Source organism: Varroa jacobsoni, unplaced genomic scaffold, assembly GCF_002532875.2.
Source record: "Varroa jacobsoni isolate VJ856 unplaced genomic scaffold, vjacob_1.0 scaffold_1081, whole genome shotgun sequence".
Lineage (NCBI taxonomy): Eukaryota > Metazoa > Arthropoda > Arachnida > Mesostigmata > Varroidae > Varroa > Varroa jacobsoni.
Window position 1 is genome coordinate 91,922 of NW_019213983.1, and position 12,423 is coordinate 104,344.

Consider the following 12,423-nt stretch of genomic DNA (forward strand, 5'->3'; position numbering starts at 1 on the left):
ACTCAAGTGACTCACCGTTCTGCAGCTCAATTGTTGCCTTTGCCGTATCAATTGACCACAGCTTGCCCTCATAGCGGATATTCTGGTAAGTAATGACTGAGATATGCTTCTGCAAAAACCTCTCAAAGGTTCTATCCTTTATGGCAGCCGCAGCATTAAGTTCGATATTTGGATGTCGGAGAAGTTCTTCAATTCGACGCGCCTGTCCTGTCGCTGTTTGTAAAGGCCTATTAAAAGGTGGTTCGATTGCAGCCACTGCATTGCGGAACGACGAATACCTTCGAGGTCGTACAGCCGCCTGCGGCATTTCTTCGCCGACATCGCACGGAGATCGTCCACAGACTGATCGAGCTGGCGCTATCATCGTGTGCCCACGTGCAACGTCACCACTTTCCCAATCGTTTGACGTCTCGTACGCGTGATGTTGCCAGCGGTCGCAGCCGCACAGTAAAAACTTCGGTAGGGTTGAGTTCCCTGACCGGCTCAAAGCGCCGGTAAGCGATGACGTGCTGAACGCCCTCGATGGCGTAGTATGGCCTAACCTCGCTTCACGCATGAAGCTTAGTCAGTCAAAGATTCCTCACCACACAGAAAATGCTACTATAACGAAAAAAAGAAGCCACAAGTGCTGCTACTGGCGTTTGTTTGCCAACACAAATCGTCACGCGCATACAATCAAGATCTTATCGTAGTAATAATATTACACTGAGGAGGCGATCCAAACACCATGTGCAAGTAGTTCGAACGTGCATCAGGTTACTTCATTACGGAAACGACCGCGTTGTTTGACATTCGCGTTTGGATTCTGTTTCAAACTGCGTCCATTCACAAGATCTCTCGCTTTCAACGCATCATCGAAATATGATTTGTCGTCCTCTAATCATTAATGACACAAAAGTTTACTTGTGATAGCTGGTGGGCTGACGCGCGATGGCGGCGGGATATCTAGAATGTCAGAAACAGCAGTTGTCGATCTTTGTCCCTGCCGAACAACGAAGCCCAAAAAAATGCTATACGATACTAAACGGTTAAGAAAAATTACGCGTTTTCAAGATGATACGGTCATAGTCTGTCTTCCTACGAAGGTTGGGGACAAACGAAGTCGTCTTCGGTTTCAGACCGGGCGCAGATACACTGGGAGTTGGGCGTCTAGAGCCATGCTTCATCGGACGTATAGTGTTAAACTTGCCTACGCATCCCATGTAGATGTTGTGTGGGTGTGAGGTTTCAAAAATGGCCTTTTCTAAGCTTTTGAAAAACATCTAAAAGAATATTTGATTTCTAACGAAACAGGCTTCTAAGATTTTTACCTATTGATGTATCGGTAATATATTGTGGTAATCGAAATCAATTGATTGGCTTTCTTATGTTTAGGAAACGTAAGCAGACCAATCGAGACAGCATAAAATGGCGATCTGCAGTTCGGCGTTCTTCTTTAGTATTATTATTATTATTATTATTCTTTTCTTTATTCTTACAAGCACGACCACAATAAACAAACACTGCACTCAGCATACGATACACGGCAGTGCTGAAAAGTACTATTGCCCGAGTAAATTATCGAATAGGCGCTATACAGCGTTTCCTTTTTCCCGTAACACTACCAGGAACAGTACACGCTACGGTAATTCTTAGCTCAGTGCTCAAATCGATAACATGCAGAATTGAACTCCTGAACTTGCTGCTTCTTATATGTTTGCTACGATGTCGCTTACTCAGCTAAACGCTGTATCCAGGTTCAAAACGTTGCTTTTACGTGCATACGGCCGCCGTTCAGGCGCGAAAAAGCGCCATAGAGACCAACCTAGAAATTGGTCAGTCTGCAGAAGTAAGGGAGGGTTAATCAAATACGCCATAGAAAATCGGTCATCCCACGCTGTTACAACAGGGCCAAATCAACAATCGAATTCAGGTTATGACAGCCAATCGGAGACCCGTTTGAGGAAGTTAACGAGTACTGAACCTTTGCCATGCATCTAGTAGCAGTTAATAGATAAAAGCCTGCTTGGTCAACTCACAGATATCAACCAGCTTCTAATGTACGCTGACGGTCGGCGCTTAAGTCGCTTAAGTGGGTAGGAAAATTACACAATAACTCTAAATTGAAAGCTCAAAATAAAAAGTCGATTTGATAACGTCATATATATTTATTTACTTTCTGAAAATTATTCTTACAGCCAAAAAAAATGCCATCATAATTACATCCGCGGTAGCGTAATGATTCCGCTATACACATCTGTTCCGTTAGTCCAATAGCATTAACTATCAGTAAGACGAAAAAAAGATCATTCAGTAAAGGGTGATTAATATCTTAGTGTAGGCGTGGTAGGTATGGTCACGATCATCCAATCTTCACCCTCACTCGAAGTTTTAATGATTGCATTTGCCTCTATTAGCTCTTAGTGTCTTCTCATTCTCATCAAAGAATAAACATTTAATGATTTATCTTCTCCTTATTACAGTCATTTTCAATTGTTATTATTATAACTGGCATTTTAATACATATATAGGCTCTTCACTGCTTCATAGACGGACGTATTTCTAGCTCTAAAGTCCTGTTTAAAATATTGCATATAATTAAAATGAACTATGGTACTTTTTTCATGTAAGCCCTGCTTTTACGCAATCTGATCTGCAGAAGACTTGTTTGACATTATGACACGCGCACTCTGTATCTTCCCTTTGTATCACTCCGTTGGTTACCATAGTCTCATCATTAACTCGTATTCATCTCACGAATGCCCCTTTCACAGACGTACTCTTATGTAATACTATACATACAATTTCTCGCTGTGGTTGCGTTTGCTAAGGTATCACTTACAATATAGATTAAAGTACAGTGTAACGTTTTTATTAACAGTTAGTAGATGTTCATGGTGTCACCTTATATGACGTCATCATATCCTTCAGCTCGTATTCCCGTATCCCTTGAACTAATCCTTTAAACCTATTCTATACTACACATAGGATTGAGTCTGGTTTAATTAATTAGAATTACATCCATAGAGCACATTTTTTTACACTACATACACAGGGTGTTCCAAAAAAATTTACACACTGGTGCCAATTACTTGGATTTTGCGCACTAATCTGTTTTAGCGCACTTTAACGAAGATGACGAATTTTAAATCCAATCAAACGCATCGTAAGAGGATATCTTGATGAGAATCTTCCAGAAGAACAGATGGGCTGGACAAAGTAGTGATATAGAATACCCTGCCCGTTCCTCAGAACTGACGCCACTAGATTTTTCCTGTGCGACTACCTTCTGCGAAGTCTGCGTCAGAAAATTACGATACTGAAAGATTTAAAAGCCACAATTGAGAAAGGGTGCGCCGCAGCACTAAACAAAGTACTTATTGTTAAAGTTTCTGACTTAATAGCCGTCGATTGCTATCAGCAGTGACCAGTTACTAACCAGAGGGCAATAGTTTGTGAAATATTTGCGGTAAGAAGAAAAGCTTATGTAGATCTATGCAGATTCTTCTGTCTTCAGTCTACCTATTGATTACCTTATGATGGTGTGTACGCGTACAGGACTTACCGCAGTAGATTTCTTAGATTGCGAGTATCATGCATTGCTAAGGAGTCCGTCAGTCTCGGCCGTAAAAGGCCACATGATGATAATATTTCAAAAATAAAATGCTGCAATTTGTTATACATCACACGTGCAACATCTATTGGCTGTCAAATAAGGATTTCTAGAAAATTATGGAGTATATCCTTTGATGTCTGTCTAAGAGGTCAGTCTTCCAGCTGTTCTCCGATATGGTTTGGCATTACCAAAGCTTTCTCTAATGAGATGAGCGGCGACGGCAACCCGTCTACAATGCTTAAACATACATGAGTACCGTAGATCTTTTGACTTTCTCAATACGCTTCTTTTCGTGGTCTAAACTCGAAACAAAGGATATTGTTATGGCACTTTACATCCATGTAGATAAGAGCATGAATACTGTGGATAAAATTGAAGAAAAAAGCCTTCAGTACAGAAACTTATTTCATATGCACTGCAATACATCGTACTCACCACATAGAGTTCAATTTCAGTGCGTCTTGAAGGTTTCGAGGACTATGCCGAAACGTTATGCATCGACAAACAAGTATGGAAATTTATGGCATTGCAGGTACTCGGAGTATGATACTTTACATACTATGAAAAATTCTGGCTCCTGCCCTTATTTTGAGCACCTTTTTAGATACGTACAGATAAATACATGTCTTATACTACAACAATAGGATGTATCCATTTATTACATGATCTCACACAGATGTTTCGCCTTAAGCGGCATTTATATGCTAAATCTTTATATCGAAGGCTTTTTATTTGTCCCTTGCGTCAGACAATCCAAGACTGATATATCTATCAGATAAGATAAAGATCGTAGCAAAACATCAATGTATTGAATGCATACATTAAATAATATACATTTGTTAATCTGCAGATACCTTCAGAAGAGGGATCCGGGCATTTCGAGTGGCAAATCAACTGAACTACGGAGCTCAGTGTCGTCTAATGTACTACTGCGTCGCCAACTATTCACAACTGCCTGCTCCCCGAAGGCATTTGCGGTTGCCTCGAGTTCGGGTTCTTCAGCCACTGGTCCGTTTTCTCGTTCTGACGAAGTCGTGCGCATCAAGTAAGCTCGTGACGCTGGTCGCTCCATACCTAAAAGCACCCAACAATATTAACTGAATTAACCGAGAGAAATTAGGCTCATAATTTCTATAGTAAAAAAAAGAGATTATCATTAACGAGATCACGGAAAAGACAGGAATATATCAGTCATTATGTATTAAAACTGAGGCAAATAGGCCTTACTTACCAAGTGGGTTGAGCACTAGGAATAAGAGAATATCGGAAAGCGAGACTATGCCAACGCAGCATCCATTGTCATCAGCAATCACGAGTCGGTGAACTTCTGCTACCACGATTTTTTTCATCACCTACAAGGCACGCAAAGGCCCGGATGGACACGTTACTTAAACCTCAGTAGCATTACATTCTTCCGAATGGCCATTTTTAACTTTCAATTTCAGCACAAACTAGTAGTGATATTTTGATTTGCCTTTTGTCTTAATAACGTTAACGGTATATTTCCGATAAGGTTACCCACATCGGGAATGTCTACAACTTAACAAAATGAATAAAGACTACTGACTATACAATTTGTACATATAATTAGAGACCAATTAGCATAGGTATTGATGAAATAGATAACAATCTAGAGAATAAGAAAATTTCCTTTCAGGAAAACTGTATTTATTACGGCGTCAGCATAACACGAGTCACCCAACTATGCAACCCGTTAAACGAACTTGTTTTGCGCTAACTACTAATCACCTCAGGGCTGCTCTGGTCGCAGACAGTTCCGTAAACTTGAATTCCAAAATCCTTCACGCGGTTGATGTATTTATCTAACTGATGGCAATCAGTGGATGTTGGGTAGATTTAGCTACCTTCCTTGCCAATCACTATCGGTATCCTCCAACGTCTAATTCCTGTCGTGAACATTTGTAACTAGGGCTTCGAACAATAAATCTACTCTTAAGACAGTTTGGTTTTTTTTTTTGCCTTATAAGAGAAGCTTTACCTCTAACAAAGAATCATCTGCGGAACACGTGAGGACGCCTTCGAAGAATTCGTTGCGGAACTCTAGAGCTTGCCCAACACTCATGTCTAACTTGCTATACGTCTTTTCCGCTGCAAGATTCTAAAAAACAATATGACACATAATATTAGACTGTATGAATGTACTTGTTTATAGAGGCAACTGGGAATATAAGTTTTCGCGCATGGTGAGATGGTTTTTGTCAGCAAACTTACTCGGGAAATACTGTACTGTGACAAGTTTCGCAAGTACAGATTTCCAACATGTTAATGGCTAACTGAGATAAATATTCTTAATTCGTGTTAATCACCTACCAGTTCTTCTTTGAGATAACAATAGTAACAAGGATGTGTTCCCTATGAATTGGAAACTCAGAGCTCTAGCTTCTGAGCTCATTCTTTTAGTGCAGAACCACATTGCTGCCTAGCCCGTAATTTACGCGTGTATAATGTAGCGAAGTTATTAGGCCAACATGGATACATACGATAACGTCAAACTTGGCATAGATGTCCACGACTCGCCCATCATTAGCCACCACAGGTAAAGCTGACACGCGCCGTTCAACAAAGGTATCCAATGCAACGATCAGAGGTGTATCTGGTGTGCACTAAAAAAAATTATGAATCGCGAATGAGAACCTAAGTGTTGCTTTCAAGTTTTACTTCCGATACTGCCATTGAGTATCAGTTCAGTAGACAAAGTGTTTATCGTCGGTTTCGAACCCAGATCGTAACGAGCAAGAAGCTACCTCCCTTAGCCACTGCCGTCGATATTTTTCTACAAAGCACTATAGGTTTTCATGAAGACGCACGTCCTTCCTACTTTTCAAGCCAACATCTACGTCAGTTAATCCATGCAACAAGGAAAACTGTCGCGGTTTTCACCATGCTATTACTCGAAACTGGCAAAAGTTCAACATATTGTGCTATGAACGCTGTATATGTAAACATAACAACGAAAAGTTTTGTCCAGTCTACGTTATTGCAAAGCGGAAAAACAGGTGCGTGACTCACAGTTGCGATATTCTCAAAGGTGCCCACATTGAGCTCTCGTATGCTTTTGTCCAGATAAGTTGAGTGCGGCAAGTCGTAAAACTGAAACAAATATTAAAAAAAAAAAACATAGTTCGGCATTTCGAAGCGCATGATGCCACTGGCTTTCTTTCAAGCTCCGCTCAGGTTGTTAAGTTTATTTTCATTATCCTTGTTTTTCCGCTAAGTGAAAAGGCATAGCGCCATTTAATGCCAAAAGTCCCCTCAAAAAGTGCGTAAGGAACCACTATCGGCAATCTATGTCTCCAGCATGTCCGTACGACGTGCTGGTACATATTCCTCAACAAAAACCTCACATCTTTAATATCTACGCTGAATTGTAACAAAATATTGTACGTTATTATTTTCTAACTACAGTATAAGCCTGTTGCTATTATCGATTATTCTTAACGAATAATAAGACAATGTATTCTTTACATTGTTTCTATCTCAGAAATTATGACAGGGCTAAATGGTCATCTTATCTATTGTTGATTGGTAATTCAAATTATCTTACTCTGACTGTCAAACACTGCGATCAACAGCACTCGCTCAGTATTCATACCTGTCTTTGTATACCTGGGACTTTCTTACGGGATAAGCGCACATACAAGCGGAATGCACATAACTGCTCTAAAGACTGCTCCTTGACTACGATACTTATCGTAATGTCCAGTTAGTTCTACGTAAGTTAAAATGCAGCTGTCTTTGTTTTTTTAGTGTAGAACTTGCGTCCGTTCGAGATAAAGTCGTAAGTCATCATCCTACGCAAAGGTTAAATCAACAACGTATGATGCATAATTGGTTAACTTCCGTATGGTCAGGCACATGCCATCTGACCCATAATCGAGTACTTTGCCGGCGGTCATTGTGACGGATCAAAAAAGCTGTTAATCACAATAAAAAAAGACCTGTGTGCAATTAACATAATATAAGCATGGATCTTGCGTGCTACATGTGAGCTGCAGCAAATCTATATTGAGGTGTATCTCTTCGCTTACATAGAGGAAAAGAAACCGCAATATTCTTTTGTGTGTGAGCACATAGAGGACGTTGCCAGTTTGCGGATCGATTACAGGAAGCCGGTGCACCCGCTGATGAATTAACGCGATGATCGCGTCACACAGCGACGCGTCGGGCCCGATCGATACCAAAAGACGCTGCATGTTCGTTAAAACCGCTACAAAAGAAAAACACAACAGGATGCAAAAAAGGTAAATACGGAAGCAATGCAAATAATGGCTATCCGAACACGTGTTCATTGCGTAAGGACTAGAACACTATGTGTTGAAAATTTGCACTTTTTATAAAATCCCAAAAAGATCTATCGTTAATTGGTCTTTTCATAGATCAATGTACACCACTGGTCGAATATAAGGGTGATTTAAAGGTCAATCTCCGTTTCGTACTAGTATTAGTCGTTATACCGGTAACGAAAAAAAGCACCTTCCCTTCGAAACAAACCTGATTTTTAAGAAATATTTACCTTTGCCTTTATTATGACGTCTACGTTTGTCTACTTCTAAATATACACGCGTTTTCTAGCTCGTTCCGTACAAAATGAATCTATTATGTCGTGTCAGAAGCGATCATCATACACCATAGAGAACTTGTTCTTTCAGAGCTTATAATTTTATTGTTATACCAACAACTTGTATGGAAGTTGAATGGATATATATGTAGGAATCGTTATCGTTACGGAAAATTATCATTATCTGTTAAAATGAAAAATTGTTTAGTATAAAAAAAAAAACGGTAAAGATCCTAGCAGAATCGTCCGCCGGTCAACTCATCGACTGCTAATGTATCTTTTTACGTTTCTTCGATATGTATTTTGCTGCCACTCAGTGTTTAGTGTCAGAAAAAAAAAAATGACAATGATTATGCAGACGGAACAAAGGCCGGCTCAGGTTCCCCACCTTAATCTGTCGGATTTAGATAATTATCAGTGACACGTATCAGGACCCATAACATATACACAGAGCGCATGGCGACAAAACTGGGCACTGAACTGACTTCCAAAATGGACGTAACGTGAGCACAACGATTACACTTATTCAGCGATATTTATGCGAACTTCGTGTTGCCACTCCATTCGAGGCTCGAACTACCCCTTTCCCCATGTACCCATTTACGACTAGTCGTTTTTACAACTCCCGCTATAAAAGAAGATGAAGAGCTGGTAAACGTTGTCCAGGTTGACGAGCGCAGATTTTGTCTGTTGCAAGGCAAAGGGGGTGTAATTTGGACGTAGGAAACACAATCTTAACGAAACATGCCAAGTCGACCATTATATCAAGCAAGGCTTCAACACTACGCAGTAGAAACACGATTAATACTAACATTTGACAGTGACTACTGCAGGAACTAAGACTAAATCTACTGTGTGGAAACAACAGTGGCTCAAGAAGCTCTACGTGCAAGTATGGCGTCACCGACGAGACGAGTCGAGTCGAGCCGATATTTTGAATAATGGCAACGTCAGTAAGTGATCCATGATGTTATACCAGTCTGACCATGTCGCTAGGAAACATCCATATTGCTTCTAGAATGTGTTATGGCACGTAAAAATAGCACGGAACTACTTATTAGAAATAAACATATTTTTATAGCTATTTAGTAAACGAAGCTTGTTTGATTGTTGTGTTACTACTTATCGGTCAGGCAACTTCACATCGCTGATCTGACAATGTTTCTGTATGCAGCAGGTCCTATCACTAGTTGTCTGGATCGATTGCTAAGCGTAAACGCTTTCATTACTATGCTCTATTTAAGAATGATAATTGTAGTTTTTTCTTTTTTTTTTTTTCGAGAAAACTCATTAAGGTGCTTCATAGTTGCTTTTCCTTATTGTGGGGAGTCGAATTGGCTCTAGCTCAAGATATCCACTTCGAATCCCTCCTGTTTAATTTAATTCTATTGGCGTCAACTGGGCAAGGGCTTAGATGTTTTACGACTATGTCAAAAATACGAGAACTATTGATTTTTCATTCCGCTAGCTAAGCGAAAGCTAAGTAGTAAAACGCGTTCTGGAACATTTGCTATATATAGTATCATGTCTTTCTCTATCTTACGTAATCTATTGCAAAAAATAGGTGTATCAGTATGCATACGTGTGTGCATGTTAATACTCAATAATTAAGATCTGCCTTCCAGCAAGATTTGAATTGGGTAAAATTCCTGTTGCTACATGCAGGCTGGAAGTTAATCTTACCTATACAAATGTAGTAAAATTAGTTTGGGATTATAACTGGAAAGTCGATGATGTCAGTTATTGCCTCAGTTAACAGGATGCATACAATGTGGGAACGGTTTCATTACGATGGGAGGATAGGACGATTTGAATAGAATAATAGGTGAACTGAAAGAAAGTAATGAGGTTACTGGAATATTTAACAAGAGAACAAAACTAATGCAGCAGTGTTACCGTAGTAGAGATAATAGTTTAGCTTGCATGAATCTAATGACTGGAGCAGAAAATTAGGGGCAAAAAACTGATCTGAGGTAACGGAAACATTAAGACAAGGCTACTGCCGATTGACAGAATCAGGGAAATATAATGCTGTATAGGCAACGAAATAACGCAGTTGGTACAGTCAAGGTTCGGGAGCATAGTTCACAGGTTGGCCGTCACGCTAATTTACTTCGCTCATGTTATAACGAAGCAGTGAAACAATTGCAGCAAGGGGGCCACAGGAAAGTTATAGGGTTGAATAGCTGCCAACTGTCCTTCATTAACCTGGCTGAGATTAGTTAAACAAGCAAAACCAATCATGGAACAAAACCGGCAAGTTAAGCACTTCTGTACGCTGTGCTGCCATAAAGTTTTCCCGATAATATTGATTTATTACATGAGCAAAGATCGCTCGAATCCGTTTTGAAAAGACCATACCCCAGACACATCCGCCACTTTATGCGTCAATAGAATTTTAACGCTAGTAGGCGACGAGGCGTTCGTTTAACTCACTTCTCCAAGTATCAATTTTGTGCTGTTCCAACTCGTCCATCTGCAGTTGCGGGTTGCGATAGTATTTTCTGAGCATCTGAATGAAGTCGCTGATGGTCAACATGCCGACGAATTGCTGTTGAGCGGAATCCCAGAGTGGCGCGGCACGGACTCCATTTGATTCGAGGGCGAAGAACGCTTTTTTGACTTGCAGTTGTGTGTCAAAGACGACTAGTTTCGCTGACAACGGTATGAGATCATAGCAGTGATAATACCTAAAACCAACAGAAAAAAAAAGTCCAATAACCCTTACAAACGGATCTGCCGACTGTGTACGAAGCAGAGCAACAATTACTTTTTACAAATTACAAATTTAATTGATAACTATGGGTGCTTGTGAGACATCTGACAAATGATCGCACTGCCATTTGTTTGGATAACAGCATTAAAACTTAACCGAAAACGTAGTCCTTTTGTGGCGGGTTAGTTTGCCTCGTTCCAGACCTACCTATCGTTCTTTTAAAATTTAAAACGAAATTAAAATATATTCATTTTCATGTATAGTTTCAAAAGATCAGTTACTGTTTTTATAATTAGACATAGATTTTAATGACGGTAGGTATGTGATGGACATATGAAGTTTTAAAAACGATTATATTAATTATTATATATTATATAACGGCCAAATTGATTGCTAGCCGCAGGTAATCTTTTTAATATATATATAGTATCGTATGGAGGACGTATGTTAAAGCTGACTGATCAAAGTTAGTCATCCTGGTACTTAGCCTGGATATCTGGATTCTTTTTGATATTTTCGGATATATTTTTACTTCGTCACATCGTAACTGTAGCACGAAAGTTTCATTGAGCACAAAAGCTTTTACTATCTGGTAAATATTGATTTTAACTCATCTAAACTTTTAGTAAATAAAAATAAAATTTCTTCTTAGTATTTTATCAGATCGAGAGTCGAATCTCAGCAACACCATATCGCGTTACTATAAATTTAATCCTTATACCAAAAATATTGATGTCAATATCAATGAAGACACCTAGTCCACAGGTTCCTAACCAAATAACAAAAACACAAACATATACACCATGCACATAAATGTATGCTTCCCGACTTCTCAAGCATTACTATACAACCTATATACTACTACAACCATAGGTAACGATGCAAAATAGGCCCAGATACATTTTTAGGTAGCAGACGAAGGTTTTTACCGTCACCCAACTCAATCATCATTTAATGTGATTCAGACAGCCCCGCAATAGCTAGAAGCACAAAGTCTCCCGTTTGCGCGTTGAGAATCATGGAATGAAACATTATCTTTTTACAGAACATTCTATTTTTTGCCGTAACGGAATTCGACCAGAAGAATATCGTTATATTTACTAGCCTTATTTAGCGTCTGACATTGATAATTCACAAGGGTGATTTTAACCATCGATCATGATCTCTTTTATCGTACAGACAGACGTTCTAAGGCCCACCGATGATTACATATACTATCAATATCCAATGCATTGTATTTTCGCGATCATTATGGACTCCGAGTTACCGTTTCTTTTTGGCTTCAGCAAGCGCTTCTCCTATTATTCTAAATCTATTCTTCAAATCTCCTCTCGCATCTTACCTGAAAAATTTGACGAACAGGAGGCTTTCGTCAGCTCCTAGATCCTCAATGTCGATTCGATCCTCACAGATCGACGTGTCTGACGAGGTAAGCTAAAAGTGGAATCAATATATATATGAATATTTCACACACAGTACACAAACGGAATAATGAATTGTCGTTACAAAACAACCAAATCTACTCTCTGCATG

General features: G+C 39.5%; 2 protein-coding genes and 1 long non-coding RNA gene across 9 annotated transcripts in view; 1 reads left to right on the forward strand and 2 right to left on the reverse strand.

Moving 5' to 3' along the window:
* Positions 1-15: 15 nt before the first annotated feature.
* On the reverse strand, positions 16-806 carry LOC111266431 (uncharacterized; the record flags this gene model as incomplete). Its single annotated transcript, XM_022843911.2, is given in 1 exon segment — positions 16-806. A coding segment is annotated over 1 exon segment (541 nt), but the record flags the coding sequence as incomplete, so codon positions are not given.
* Positions 807-2,127: 1,321 nt separating this feature from the next.
* The window catches only part of LOC111266428 (5'-AMP-activated protein kinase subunit gamma-1), a 63,813-nt gene continuing 53,517 nt past the window's right edge, over positions 2,128-12,423 (reverse strand). For all 7 annotated transcript variants that reach the window (XM_022843905.2, XM_022843900.2, XM_022843903.2 and 4 more), the window contains 9 exons: positions 12,233-12,324; positions 10,611-10,864; positions 7,645-7,823; positions 6,626-6,706; positions 6,097-6,219; positions 5,595-5,714; positions 4,827-4,947; positions 4,450-4,669; positions 2,128-3,298 (listed from right to left, as the gene is read on the reverse strand). In XM_022843905.2, the coding sequence (XP_022699640.1) occupies positions 4,452-4,669; positions 4,827-4,947; positions 5,595-5,714; positions 6,097-6,219; positions 6,626-6,706; positions 7,645-7,823; positions 10,611-10,864; positions 12,233-12,324 (1,188 nt within the window). In that variant the 3' untranslated portion in view covers positions 2,128-3,298; positions 4,450-4,451. The remainder of the gene's footprint in view (positions 3,299-4,449; positions 4,670-4,826; positions 4,948-5,594; positions 5,715-6,096; positions 6,220-6,625; positions 6,707-7,644; positions 7,824-10,610; positions 10,865-12,232; positions 12,325-12,423) is intronic.
* LOC111266436 (uncharacterized) lies at positions 7,777-9,267 on the forward strand. Its single transcript, XR_002684099.2, has 2 exons — positions 7,777-7,857; positions 9,008-9,267. It is a non-coding gene; the product is annotated as an uncharacterized LOC111266436 (long non-coding RNA).